Source organism: Pollachius pollachius, assembly GCF_949987615.1.
Source record: "Pollachius pollachius genome assembly, contig: scaffold_124, whole genome shotgun sequence".
Lineage (NCBI taxonomy): Eukaryota > Metazoa > Chordata > Actinopteri > Gadiformes > Gadidae > Pollachius > Pollachius pollachius.
In genome coordinates this window covers 63,782-78,187 of record NW_027641299.1, presented here as the reverse complement: position 1 = coordinate 78,187, position 14,406 = coordinate 63,782, and the positions used below count along the sequence as shown (strand labels likewise).

General features: G+C 46.8%; 1 protein-coding gene across 8 annotated transcripts in view; it reads right to left on the bottom strand.

Annotated features, from left to right (window-relative positions):
• Positions 1-47: 47 nt before the first annotated feature.
• The window catches only part of strbp (spermatid perinuclear RNA binding protein), a 75,095-nt gene continuing 60,736 nt past the window's right edge, over positions 48-14,406 (bottom strand). For 2 of the 8 annotated variants that reach the window (XM_079759316.1, XM_079759319.1), the window contains exons 16-19: positions 13,572-13,712; positions 12,273-12,456; positions 11,366-11,419; positions 48-4,896 (exon numbers count right to left, since the gene is read on the bottom strand). In XM_079759316.1, the coding sequence (XP_079615442.1) occupies positions 4,802-4,896; positions 11,366-11,419; positions 12,273-12,456; positions 13,572-13,712 (474 nt within the window). In that variant the 3' untranslated portion in view covers positions 48-4,801. Of the gene's footprint in view, positions 4,897-7,430; positions 7,524-11,365; positions 11,420-12,272; positions 12,457-13,571; positions 13,713-14,406 lie in introns of those variants that run through there. The other 6 variants (XM_079759320.1, XM_079759317.1, XM_079759321.1 and 3 more) reach the window with 6 other exon arrangements.

Here is a 14,406-nt window from a genome sequence, read left to right as displayed (position 1 = left end):
TGTTAATACAAATATAACCTTACAACAGTGAATTACTTATTATTGTTAATACTTTAATGACTATTTCCGGTTGGGCTGGCAGCAGCAAGGGAATGTCACATCTGTGCAACAAAGGTCGGCCATTTTGTCTTTGGGTTATCGTTGACATTGAGGAGGAACCGATATGCCGATCAAAACAACAACAGCAGACCACTTAAATCCGAGCACGGCTGCTGAAACATATTTCAGACACACTCACAATAGTCGGTTTGGATAGACGTCCCCATTTTAGTAATTTTGACCATAGATCTGCAGTGCAGTGTTTCGCTCTCCTTATTAAACACAGAATATAAACATCTACCTCTTTTGTGAATCTAACCAAAACAGTAGCATGTGGAGAGTGAAGGTGAGACTGCTACAGAAGACTCAGTTGCTAGGCACCAGGGTTCTCAGTTGTGATGGGAGACGCATCTTGCAGTCAAATCCCACTGAATGTTATTAAACACAAACCATGTGACGAGATCGTTACAATCATGTGTTGATGAAAACATAGCATGGTGACTTTTATGCTGTGCCAAAGTGCTATGCTACTACGATAGGTGCAAGTGAAGGTTCTGGTTGGATCGTCTGCGTGTGTGCGTGAGTGTGTGTCAGATAACCCCTGAGAAGGTTCTGTCTCAGTATTGCTTCTCTGTGTTTGTTTTGTGCTTCTTCCTTAAATAGTATTTTATATTATAACGTATATACAGTGTGAAGCAGTACATTGTTCTTCATACATGCTTGCGGCAGCACAGGACGTGACTGCGTGTCTGTCCACGGTATGGGCTATATCAGTAGAAAAGGGTCCGTTGCTACAGACATCTCAGTAGGGTTCAGCGGCAGCACCAAGGAGGCAAAATGCTCCTTGCTCCCAAAACCGTTGTGTACAAACAGCGGCTCTCCTGAAATGAGCCAACCAGCTGGTACAATTCTAGCATCCCCAGCCCTCAGCCAAAAGCTATTCATCGCAAAATGCTTAGAAAGTAAGGAGGAAACAGGAATACAGAAGAGTACAATGATAATTCAGCACAGCCCCTGCAGTCCTTGGTTTACAGTAAAAGCATCTACTTTTCTCCAATCTATTTAAAAACACAGATGAAGGCTTTAATTCCTTATTGTCGTGGTCAAAGTAGAAGAGACTTTAGCTTGAAGGACATCAGACGCCATGCCTTCTGCCGGAATAATAGTTTTCATGTGTCATATAATTGCGAGCTTACAAGCTTAGAATTCCCCCAATTCTGTTTTTTTTCTTTAACAATTTCCCTTCGCTACTCAGAACCATGCAGGCATTATTTAATAAATAAAAAAAATCTTCAGTGTTCACATGTTCCCTTTGGTAGCAGTACTTCTGTAATGGTTTACTGGCTGGTGGTTGGCTGGAGTATAGAGGTGCTTTCAAAAATAAAAAGCGTATGTAGTGAGTATAAATCATATCATCTGTAAATGTCTCACTTTCTTATCTATTAGCGATGTTGGAGTACATTGTACGTTGAACTATGCAAGTATGCGTGTATATATATTTATATACATATTCCTATAAATATTTACACGCATATATATATGTAAATATGAGCGTTCCTCTCATCCACCCAGCTAACCTGCTAAGGTTACCAAGAGAGGGGGAATCGGAGCAGCCATAAGAAATAGTAATGATCATTATGCGGCACTACCGTCCACACGCACACACGCACACGCACACACACACACACACACACACACACACACACACACACACACCCCCTCTCAGGCCAGATGTTGTGTCTCTAATGGATTCTCCAATCCTTACCGGAGAGTACAGGGTCAAAAGGCAGCTCTCCAAGGCATGAGAGAGAGAGAGAGAGAGAGAGAGAGAGAGAGAGAAAGAGAAAGAGACAGAGACAGAGACAGAGACAGAGACAGAGACAGAGACAGACAGACAGACAGACAGACAGACAGACAGACAGACAGAGAGGTAGGGAGAGAGAAAGGGATAGAGGGATAGAGGAATTGTACAAAATGAGAGTGAGAGAAAGAGAAAGGATATAAAAATACACATCTGTATTTTAATATCCCAGGAAAATAGCAAATTCTGCTGTGCAGTTGGGGCACAGCAGTTGGGGCAATCCCTTCAACACACAATTATTTTAAAATCTTTCATCCGCAACTGTGAGATTTCCTATTTTCTTTGCTCGATTCGGACGTTCTTGTTCAGAAGCACCAGGGATTAGCCACTGAATGAAGTGGGATGACGAGAGGAAAATGCAAGACCTTCTGCAGCACATTGTGATTTTCTCTCTGTTAATAGACAATAACAAATCGCCATTAAAGGCCATTCTGTGAGCTGGGTTTTCCAAAATAATCCAAGTGGCTTAAGACGGGCAAAACCTTGACAATGCTGTTAAAAAGTAATGAACACACATAAAAAAGGCTGAGCTTGTATGTGTACGCTGACAATGTACACTCACACACACATTTGGGTGTGTACAGTAGGCTTGATGTGCATTTACACATTGAGGACATTGCTTCAAACACAATCTCAAAAAAGGAAAAGCAAATCTCCAACTTTCATAGCTCGACATTTAATATTGCCTTATGATCCGAGACACCCTGTAAAAGCTTTCCTGTGATGCACCGTAATAAAAAAAGGGATTGATCAATGACAGTACTGGCTCTTCAGTTCTAGATTCTGACATGAATACCAGACAGACACTGTATCTCACTGTATATCTGCACACGTCGTAAGAACTACAGTGACGCTACAGCAGGCCTTCTCCTGTGAAGCAACTGTTAAAAAAAAGTAAGAAAACAAAAACAATGGCGGCCTCCCACGACATCATCATCACTACGCCGAACAAACGCGGTCACGGAACAAACCCAACAATATGTTAACAATGAGAAGGTATAGCCTATTAACAAAAGGTCAAACACTACGCCTACTTCTTTATTTAAACATTTTCTTACAATAAAATGTGTCTAGAGAATCGTGTTGGACGGATTATGCTGGGGCAAGAGACACGCAGTTTAAGCCATTGTACAAGTCCAGTTTTTGTGCTCTGTCGGGCCGTCATAACGTTGCTGATAATCTCAGCGGATAATCCTACCCTATTTTGTTAAGTATACAATTCCTGTGGCTGTTAAAATACACAGAAAGGGGGCGAAAGCTGGTAAATAACGGTGTTGTATATCCCGGTTCTAAGCCCACCGTAGCGTCCTGTAGTTTGCCTCTGCTGTTCGCTAACATTAGCATTAACTTCCAGCATAGTCAGAGGAGAACACAGCAGCCATGTTGTACAAACAGACGTCCCGCTGAGGGGGAAAGAGAACCAGGGGGTTGGAAACGAGAGTGAAAAACAAAACCAACAACATACATTTCAAAGAAACCTCACAAACAACAACTGTGCTTTTGGTTCCCGCCGAAAAATGCGGAGTAGGATGGGAGATGAGGTTGAGATGAGATTTGTTTTGGTGAACAGAAGATATATATCGTAGTGCACACACACACACACACACACACACACACACACACACACACACACACACACACACACACACACACACACACACACACACACACACACACTACACAGTGTCACATCATTCCCTGCCAGTAAGGAGGCGATAGAAAATGTGCTTTCCGAGAGAGAGAGGGGGCGAGATAAGAGAGACGTGAGAGGGGGGTGGTGGTTCTGTTAGGGTTCAAGAGTTGAGCACCTCTGGTTCTGGATGGTCAGAAAAGGCTCCGGGCAGGAGAGAGAGGACACTTACAAAGGGCTCAGAAGATATCAAAGACACAGGAAAGGAGATAGGGAGTTAAGGAGGAAGTGGAGCGAGGAAAGGAAGGAAGGAAGGAAGCATCACTATACTAGAACAACACTTATATCATAATAATATGAAAGATAATATTGCATCTCCTAGGACTAGAATTCCATTGCTCAGTGTATATAAAATTGGAAGAAATATTTTTCGCTATACTGTGATATTAGTTACATTTCACTTACTTCTAAAATAATTTATACCAATTATATTTGATGGCATATTTACATAAATACATTATAACAATAAAAGGAACATCATCATCGACACATTGTTATAGAAACATACACCATACAATATAATTGTATATATCTTGTCATGTTACAGCCACACGTACACATACATACAATCAATATGAGCTGTTGCAATGCTGCTGTCGTGTTGGAAAACGCTGTCGGACATTCACATCTTCATCAGCATCATCATCATCTCAAGTAAGTAAGCTCCAAGCAGACAAGAGTTCGCACGTGTATTGCTATAATATATTATACTATGTTTATATAATATAACACCCAACAAAGGTATCAGCCCAGTTTAAATAGATGCAGCTGAACATTCGTGTCATAAAATCCAAACTATTGCTTTTTTTTTTGTTTTCCACTCCTATCGAGTCCATCTCCTCCTCTTCCTCCTCCTCTTCCTCCTGCTCCTCCTCGCCTAGCGGCCTTTCGTCCAGACCAGGAAGGAAGGAAGGAGAGGAGGCGAGAGGGGGCGTGACGGTGGGCAGGTCAGACAGACTCTGGTTGCGGCACAGAGCCTCTGCCAGCAGACTGAACTAAATAAAGCCAGACCGTCTGGATCTCCGTGACTCTTCAGCCAGATCCCCCCACCCCCGAAAAAAGAGAAAGGGAAACCAGGAGGATGGCATTGAGCAGCGGTCCTGTTGCCATGGCCAGAGAGAGAGCTAGAGACAGAGACAGAGACAGAGACAGAGGGAGAGAGAGAGAGAGACATCCGCTGGGAATAGCAGCAGCATCGTTTCCCAGTGCCTCTAGAAGTCAGAGAAGAGGTCCTGGGGTCCCAGGTGGATGATGAAGGGGGCGAGGGTCCGCGGCTGGTAGAAGGGGTTGTCGATGAAAAGACCACCTGGAGCCGAAAAGACAGAGAGAGAGAGAGAGGGAGAGAGAGAGAGAGAACAGAGACAGGTAGAGATACAGAGATAGACAAACAAAGGCAGAGAGAGACAAACACAGAGACAGGCAGAAATAGAGAGAGACAGAGAGAGAAAAATGGGCAGAGAGAGAGAGAGAAGAACAGAGAGAGATAGACAACCAGATAAGGCAGAGAAAGACAGTGGAATCAGAAGTTATTAAGAGTTGAAGATGATCATATATAAATAATTGTATGGCCATGTGAAACTGCTCCAGTCAGTAGCCTACAGACGACATTTGACTGTGAATGTTATTTCGGGCGTTAATGCGTCAACCATAAGAACTGCTCAAAGGCAATTTCAGGCTGTACTCCTCTTGTCTGATATTTCTTGAACGTATTTACTACTTTTCTTATCGTGAATAATTTTTTGGGGCAATTGTTGGGGGCTGTCACCCTACTCTCGTATTCTGGCCAGAGTTCAGACTAGCGTAGCACCCACCGAGTGAGGCTTGGTTGCCAGTATGCATCACAATGCTCACCCCACCCTGGCCCTCACAGCCGAGAGGTGAGGAACGTAATGATAGACTTAGAGACAAGGGGAGGGTTAGGGTGCCATGTTGGTACAAGAGACAGGACAGCGGGGTTAGCCCCCTACTCAAGTGATGAGTGAGACAGACACCAGGGTTAGCCCCCTACTCCAGTGATGAGTGTCATGGGATCCTTAGGGTCCAGTCTCTAGGTCTAACGTCTCATCTGAAAGATTTGGTTTAAATACTCTGTAGCAAAACAGCAATGGCACCAAGATTCTTAAAACTTATTCAAACTATTTGTGACTGAAATATAGTATGAGGGAAAAATAATTAAAAAGGCAAACAAATGATGAGTAACAGCTGTAAGGTCACACATACATCTACATTTATTAATGGAATATGATGGATCTTAACCAACCATTGGATAACTCAGTCCTCAACAAACTAATGGGTGAGCCTCATAGCCGTAACCATGGAGACGTCAGCAGGAACCTTGGTACTCCTGATTGGCCACAGTGCTCACCTTTGAACTTTGAATAATGCTTTGACCAGTATGTGGTTATTTGTGTTGTGTGATTATTTCTCAACCATTCATTTGTCTTAGTTAACGGGTCTTTTGGATATTACGGAAAAATACTGTTGGTTCTGTATTCAACCTCATCACTTGAAACTAGCAGGAAATAATTGCATTTATCATTCATTACGTTTTTAATATGGAATAATGCAGTTAGTTTTAATCTTTGCAACAATGCAAAGGAAATTGGCTGTACCTGTTCATAACTTCTAAACGTTACTCTGTACAATAAGGGTATATTAATTAACCATTCATTTTAAATAATTTAATGCAGTAATAAGCATTAAATGAAAAAAAATCAAAAGTTGATGCAAACAAAGGCATTAATAAATACTTTATTGAACAGGGTGAAATTTAACCTAACCCCAAACCGAAATCCTATACTAATGCTATACACTAGTGCTCATTAGCCTGCATTACTACTGTACTACAGTACTGCATTAACCAATATAAATTAACCTATCCATATGGTCAAGTATTACTCGTTCTAAAAGGTAGGGCTTGTCATGTTGTGCCCTTAAAATATTGACGGACAAAGTAGAAAATCATTGGTGGAATATGATCCACAGATGGATTCTCTGAATCCAACGCAGCAGACGGAAAAAAAAGCCACTAAGGTAAAGCAATGGCAGTTGAGAGGAAGTGGAATGTTCCAGCTCTTTCCTGGAGTGCTCCTTCCTGAGGTCATTGTGTTTTTATTACAACACGAGGGAGGGGGGACGGACGGACAGACGGACGGACTCTGTACCTCCGTACACGTTGACTTCTCTACAGGAGAGAGTAGAACAAACCGGCCTGCCCTTCTCCACTAAAGAGTGACAGGAAAATGTATATTATTTTGAAACCAAAGCAGTGGTCCAGTCGTATTTGTTACCAAGTGAGGGCATATACACACCAGGCAGTCTTACCGTTTTATAAGAGATACTTTATTTATTTTTTTCCACATTGTGTCATTTAAACCTATACATTCTTCACACAACTCACACAGATTTGTACAAGGGTGTGTGTGTTGGTGTGTGTGTTTGCATGTATGTGTGTCACGTTTCCCAGGGCTAACCTCTTCCCAACGAAGAATAAGCACAACAAATAAACAAAAAGTTCAAATATATATTTATAATTTAGACTCACATAATGAGGTAACAATTCACAGTACAAATCCTTCAAGTTTTTTTTATCTTAAAAAGTTAAACCTGCAGTATTTTTTTCTCAATCAGAAGTTTTTGGAAATCAAAAAAAAATAAACAGAACATAGAACAAAAGAAGAAAGTACTTAAAAACACTTTTACAAATCGTTTCGCTAAAGTTTGACTCAAACGTCCCCCATAGAAATCGTAGGAAAAATAACATCGAGACTAGAAAAACAAAACAGGTCTAGGTGCGTTTGGTTTGTGGATCAGCATGTCCCTCCCTCCCTCCCTCCCTCCCTCCCCCCGGGCGCTAAAAGAAGTGGTAGTGGGCGGGGTAGGGGTAGGCGGGCATTTTCATGACCGGTAACAGAAGCATTCTCTTGGGCAAACCTGGAGGGAGACATGAGAAGAGCACAGCGCTAGTGTGTGAGTCCACCTGCGTCACGTGACCTGGCAGGCTCCTCCTCCACAACTTACACCCCACCAACAGTGTGAGAGTGTTTTTGTGTGTGTGTGTGTGTGTGTGTGTGTGTGTGTGTGTGTGTGTGTGTGTGTGTGTGTGTGTGTGTGTGTGTGTGTGTGTGTGTGTGTGTGTGATAGGGGGAGTGTTTTTGTGTGTGGGTGTGTGTGTGTGTGTGTGTGTGTGTGTGATAGGGGGAGTGTTTTTGTGTGTGTTTGTGTGTGTGTGTGTGTTTGTGTGTGTGAGTGTGATAGGGTGTGTGTGTCTGATACAGGATGTGTGTTTTTGATAGGGTGTGTGAGTGTGTGTGATAGGTTGTGTGTGTGTGAGAATGGGTGTGAGTGATAGGCTGTTTATGTTTGTGTGTGTGATAGGTTGCGAGTGTGAGTGTGAGAGAGTGCATGTGTGAGAGAGTGTTTGTGTGAGAGTGTGTGAGAGTGTGTTATTGAGACTCAAAGTTGGACAAGTAGGGACAGGGGGAGGTTGTATTAAAAGGAGGGGAAACGATTAGAGGGAAGTGTTAACCGTGGGGCCCCCGGGGGCCCCCTAGTCAGCTGTATAAGGGGCCCGGTCGGTTCCGGACGCGTTAAAGTGGGTCTCCAGAGACAGAAAGCAGCAGCGAGGCCCTCATGGTGAGTACCATACACCAACTCCGGTCCTATTTATTCCTGGATTATATACGGTATGTATGCCAAGCGTGAGGTTCACTCAACAAGGTCACAACATGTTGCTCAAAGACCAAGGTTTTTCACTTTATTATGAGTTATGAGGGTCGATAAATACAAGCCGCCCACGTCTCCAATCTCCCCTGCATTTTGGGTCTAAATATATTTGGTCTGTGGAGGAATACCAGAGAAAAAGCAATCTGGAACCCAAGTCAGGCTTGTAGGTAAAAAGTAACACAGAGCATCTTTCAGGATTAAAGGTTGCCATTGTGTTGGCGAAAATATAGCGCGACCAAAAAAAATGGTATTTTCCACCGTCAAACATCAAGAACAAGGGCTCTGTTCAACATGGGGTCAGCGCAGTCATTTGCCGTATCTTAATCTAAAATAATAACGCTGAAGCTGTGAAGTCGTTCAACGAAAAGGTGAATGGGCCTCATTTAGTCTTTAAAGCCACCGGAATAACAGCAGCTTTATGTCAGAGCAGCCCCCTTCTGAGAGGTGGGACCGAGAGAACCAACGCTACACAACCACACCTCTACCTACTCCACCCGGGCTGAAGAACCCCCGCCACCTCCACCCGCTCCTGGACTGAATTGACACGGTGATGACCCTCTCTCCCCCCCCCCCTGAAGCACAACACCTGCCCCACCTCCTCCACCTCTCAACACACTGAGCGTCTCCTCCACCTCCTCCACCTCTAAACACACTGAGCACCTCCTCCACCTCTCAACACACTGAGCGTCTCCTCCACCTCCTCCACCTCTAAACACACTGAGCGTCTCCTCCACCTCCTCCACCTCTAAACACACTGAGCACCTCCTCCACCTCTCAACACACTGAGCGTCTCCTCCACCTCTAAACACACTGAGCGTCTCCTCCACCTCCTCCACCTCTAAACACACTGAGCACCTCCTCCACCTCTAAACACACTGAGCGTCTCCTCCACCTCTAAACACACTGAGCACCTCCACCTCTCAAAACACTGAGCGTCTCCGCCACCTCTCAACACATTGAGCACCTCCTCCACCTCTAAACACACTGAGCATCTCCTCCACCTCTAAACACACTGAGCATCTCCTCCACCTCTAAACACACTGAGCACCTCCACCTCTCAACACATTGAGCACCTCCTCCACCTCTAAACACACTGAGCATCTCCTCCACCTCTAAACACACTGAGCATCTCCTCCACCTCTAAAACACACTGAGCGTCTCCTCCACCTCTAAACACACTGAGCGTCTCCTCCACCTCTAAACACACTGAGCGTCTCCTCCACCTCTAAACACACTGAGCGTCTCCTCCACCTCCTCCACCTCTAAACACACTGAGCGTCTCCTCCACCTCTAAACACACTGAGCACCTCCTCCACCTCCTCCATCTCCTCCACCTCCATAGACCCTGAGCCGCTCCTCCAGCCCACCAGAGGGCTCCCCGGGGGGGCTGCTCAGCATGAGTCCCTGGGCCCATTACCACCTCTCTGGGCACATAGGAGCCATTCACAACCTCTGTGGTCGCGGGATACGGGCCTCCACAAGTCACGCGCACACCCCCCCACACCCAAGCACAACCACCCCAAACACGCACACACACACACACACCCGTCAAACAGGGCTACGTCTGTTAAGGGGAAGTGAAGTGTGTGTCGGACAACACTAACTTCAACCTGAAGGCTGCCTGGAGTCACAACACACTGCGTTGTGTCGGCGAGTGTCGAGCGCACAGGGACCTGGCTGTCAGGTACAGGCAATTACTCATCACGCCCCGGCTGACATACGCTATACACATTCAATTACCCCTGGTGCTGCGCACAGGGCCGGCCTTGTGGACCGCCTCGCCACCATAAGAATCAGGTAGAGCCGTGTGAGAGCGAGGCACCACCCAGACACCCTGCAGTACCAACGACAAGGATCTCGATCGACCATGGAGGGCTTAGACCCCCACACAAGCGGCCCTGGTAACGTTTACGGAAGCAAGCAAGCAATTTTTCGTACCAGGGCGGCCGCATTAAGAGCAACCCCTATCGCTGTAGAGGTATGGAGGTTATAGATGGAGCTCATCTACTGTAGACTGTGTATTCCAAGACATCGTAAATCTGGGATGAACTTTGTTAGCACATTTCCTCTAAAGTAACTTCTTTGTCTTTGTGTCAGTGATTCTGAAGGGATTCAGGCTGTGAGTGCCTTAGGCGGTGATGGCCAATCAAATCCAATCCTTCCAACCTTTTGTCCCGCCCCTAATATCCTGTAATGCAGCAGGACTGCAGCAGGCATCCTCAACTAGATTCTACAGTTTCTGGGGGATCTCCTTTCTATTTCTGCAGTCAGAGCAGGAGTTGGTCGCAGTGTCGCCGGGGTTAGTGCGGTGATCGCAGAGAAACATGTTCCACGAGGAGGACAGTGGAGTGTAGGGCCGTCCGCCCACAGACCACCAGAACCCAGAGAGGTTGAGACACACCAGCGGATATATGTGTATGTGACGGAATAATCAGCACAAGTAACGCAAGACCCGCCTCTGATGAAACCCACCCAGGTTTTGTTATCCCGTGTTGAATGGTTAAAACAAGAGACCCAATTAGACGGAGACATTAGAAGGAGATTTGAAGGGCCAGAAACAGCATAGTTGAAGGAGGTGAAAGACATGAAGAAGAAGCAAGACAAAATTAATGAAGCGGTTATGACGACCAATAGGAGGGAAGGAAGCTAACGATGTGGTTGGGCCTAATGAACAATTAGACCGCTTTGCCCCGAGACAGCAACACAAGGTCGTGTGGATGTTTTAATCTCCACACTGAACAGTGTGGTTGGTGTGGTTCAGCTCTCCCCTCCAGCGCGGGTTAGGAGTGTAATGTAGGGCTGAGGACAGCAATCACAGAGCAGGGAGAGAGGTAGGGATGACAGAGAGAGAGCGAGAGAGAGTGACAGAAACAGAGACACAGAGATTAAAGAGAGACAGAGAGGGAAAGAGGCAGAGACCACCCGAGAGAGAGAGACAAACAGAGACAGACAGAGACGGAGAGACAGAAAGAGGCGAGGACAGAGACACGGAGACAGACAGAGACGGAGAGACGGACCCTATTGTGTGTGCTAGCCGTGTGTTAGCTCACCATAGGCGGGAGCTGCAGCAGCAGCAGGAGTGTAGCCGTACGGCGCGCCAAAGCCTGTTAACGGGAGACGGAGAGAGGCTTCAGGAACACAATGTGGCTGGCCACACAGAGGGGGAGATCCGCTCTTTTGTGGGTGGGCTCAGCCTCACAGTCAAACAAACGCAGGTATGGATTAAATGACATTGCGAAATCGAGTGGAATCGAGTCGAAACTCGGCTCCCTACTTCAATGCGTCTCACACTTTTAATCTGTTTATTTCCATTTTTAGCTGACGCCGTCATCACCATCAAAAAGAGAGTAGACTAACACACACATCATTAATGTGTGTCATTAATGTGTAATTGTAGGTTTTACGTCAGAAAAAGAATTGGAAGTGTGCGAATGTGTGTGCAGCATTCTCATGAACACAGGAATATACAGCACGCCTTCGCACAACACATACATGGTGTGTGCTCACACCCACACAAGGTATATACACAAACTCCATCCGGTCTGCCCGGTGCTTTAAAGGGCTCACGTCATGCGACCAGGTGTGGGTGTGACTAGCTGGTACAAGTCGTTTGCCACAGGGAAGGAATGATTTCACAAGTGGGCGTGTCCCCCCCCGATATACGAACGATAGATGAGCAACGTTTGCTACAGTGCACTGGGTAGGCTGGTAGACTGATCTATCCAGCGTACATCAAGGTGGACATGCCCACTTGTGATGCAACTATGAAAATCATTCCTTCCCTGTGCCAAACGGCTTGTACCAGCTAATCACACCCACACCTGGTGGCATGACGTGAGCCATTTAATGATTAAACATACTTTTACACACACACACACACACACACACACACACACACAAAAACACACACACACACACAGCGTGAGAGTGGCATCTTGCTGAAGGGGGGGTGCCTACTGTGTAGACTGCGGGCATTGGGGTTCCAGCCCGAGGCCGTCCAGACGGGCGGACTACCTGGCGTGACGTATCCGGGCGCGGCGGCGGCGCTGACGAAGGCCCCCCTCGCCAGCGCCGTCCTCCCTCGGCCACGCGCCACCTGGGCCGCGACCGCCGAGGCCGCCGCCAGCGCTCCTTTGGTCTGCTAAACACACACAGACACACACACACACACACACACACAATACGCACACGAATCAAGACACACACACACACAAATCAAGACACGTGCACACACAAATCAAGACACACACACACATCAAGACACACACACACACACACAAAAATCAAGACACACACACACACAAATCAAGACACACACAGACACACACGCAGACACATCAAGGCACACGCAGACACAGAGAGAGAGAGAGAGAGAGAGAGAGAGACACTTGTGTAAACACAGCTTAAAGGGCTCCCACAGGCACGTGGTAAAGACGCGTGTACACATTTGCAGCGGGGGGAGGCACGCGCGGCGTCTTGGACCGCCAACACAAACAAAGGTGTGTGTGTGTGTGTGTGTGTGTGTGGTCACTCGGCGCGTCCGAGGTCAGACAGGGGCCGCACGCGTGACTGGACCAAGGGGTCGGCCCCACATTGATCAACGACGGAGTGGAGTGGCGGAGTCGCCCGACGGCGTGTGGAGATAACCAGGAGTGGCTCTGCTTTGGGCCGCTTGTTAAACACAGAGGGGCCATTGATCACCCATTGATCACATCTGGGCTAAAAAACAACAACAAAAGGGCTACAGGAGGACTGTAGCTGTGGCGGGTAAAATAAGGACTCAAGTGAAGCAATTTGTGCGTTTGCTCTGGGAGAATGGATGAATGAGACCCCCCCCAGCAACTGATCTCAACAGGGGAAAGGAAACCACTCTTTCTCCCCCCCCGTCTGTACTCCAGTCGGAGGATGGTGGACGTAGCGGTGGAGCCGGGGCGATTAATCAACCGGGATGATTCATTCAAACTCATTGGGTGTGTTGCACTGCAGCAAAGCATCAGTGGGAATACCGAGTGATCCGTATTCAGGTGTTTTGCTACGAGGTCGAAACACATTGTTTATTTTTTCCCGCGATGGGGGGAAAAAACAACGACTAAACAATCACGATAACATTTTCCTATGAATTATTCAATTGGTTTATGTAAACGTTGTTGTTGTGCTCTGTGGTTACAGTAGGATATATTATGTACTAGGGAGTGTGTGTGTGTGTGTGTGTGTGTTTGTGCGTGCGTGCGTGCGTGTCTGTGTGTGAGGGTCTACCTGAGGTAGGGGCTTTTTCTTCTTGTTTGCGGCGGCGTTGGGACCGGAGAAGAGCTTCTCCAGGGCGGCCAAGGCAGCGCTCGCCTTAGCCACTTTCTTGTTGGGCCCTGCCCCGCGGAACTTCTGCCCATCCACCTCCACCTGGGACACACACACACACACACACACACACACACACACACACACACACACACACACACACACACACACACACACACACACACACACACACACACACACACACACACACACACACACACACACACACGTCAGCGAGGCTTTTATTGATCTTGTGATATGCCTAATCTATTCTTAATGGCACACCAAACAAACAAACCACACATTGTACATCCAGCCAAAAAAACAAGTGTGAATAGGAGCCGCGTTCCTGATTAGCGTGTTCAATTACTCCCGCTAATTGTCGTTCTTTATTGAATACGCAGACATAAAGGATGAGCTGATTATTTTTGCATGACGGCTCCGTTCAATCCCGCCCCGCCCCGCCCACACACACACACAAACATACAGGGGTCTTCTGGAACCTTCTGTTTGATATTCAACCAGAGATCAGCCGGCCCCACCCAGCCCAGCCAGCCAGCCAGCCAGTTAGCCACTCAGTCACTCAGCCGGGACGAACAAGACAGCTTGTTTAGCGGCACCCTACTGTCAGCCAGGCCCTCTAATCAATCAGCAGAGCAACAGAGCAGTGAGGCGTGGATGAGGACACACCGCTCCCAGCGAGAGACCAGATCGCCCAGACCTCTGATTTAGCCCTTTGTTTAGACCTCCTCGCCTTATGTGTGTTTGAGTGTGTTTGTGTGTGTGTGCCCGCACG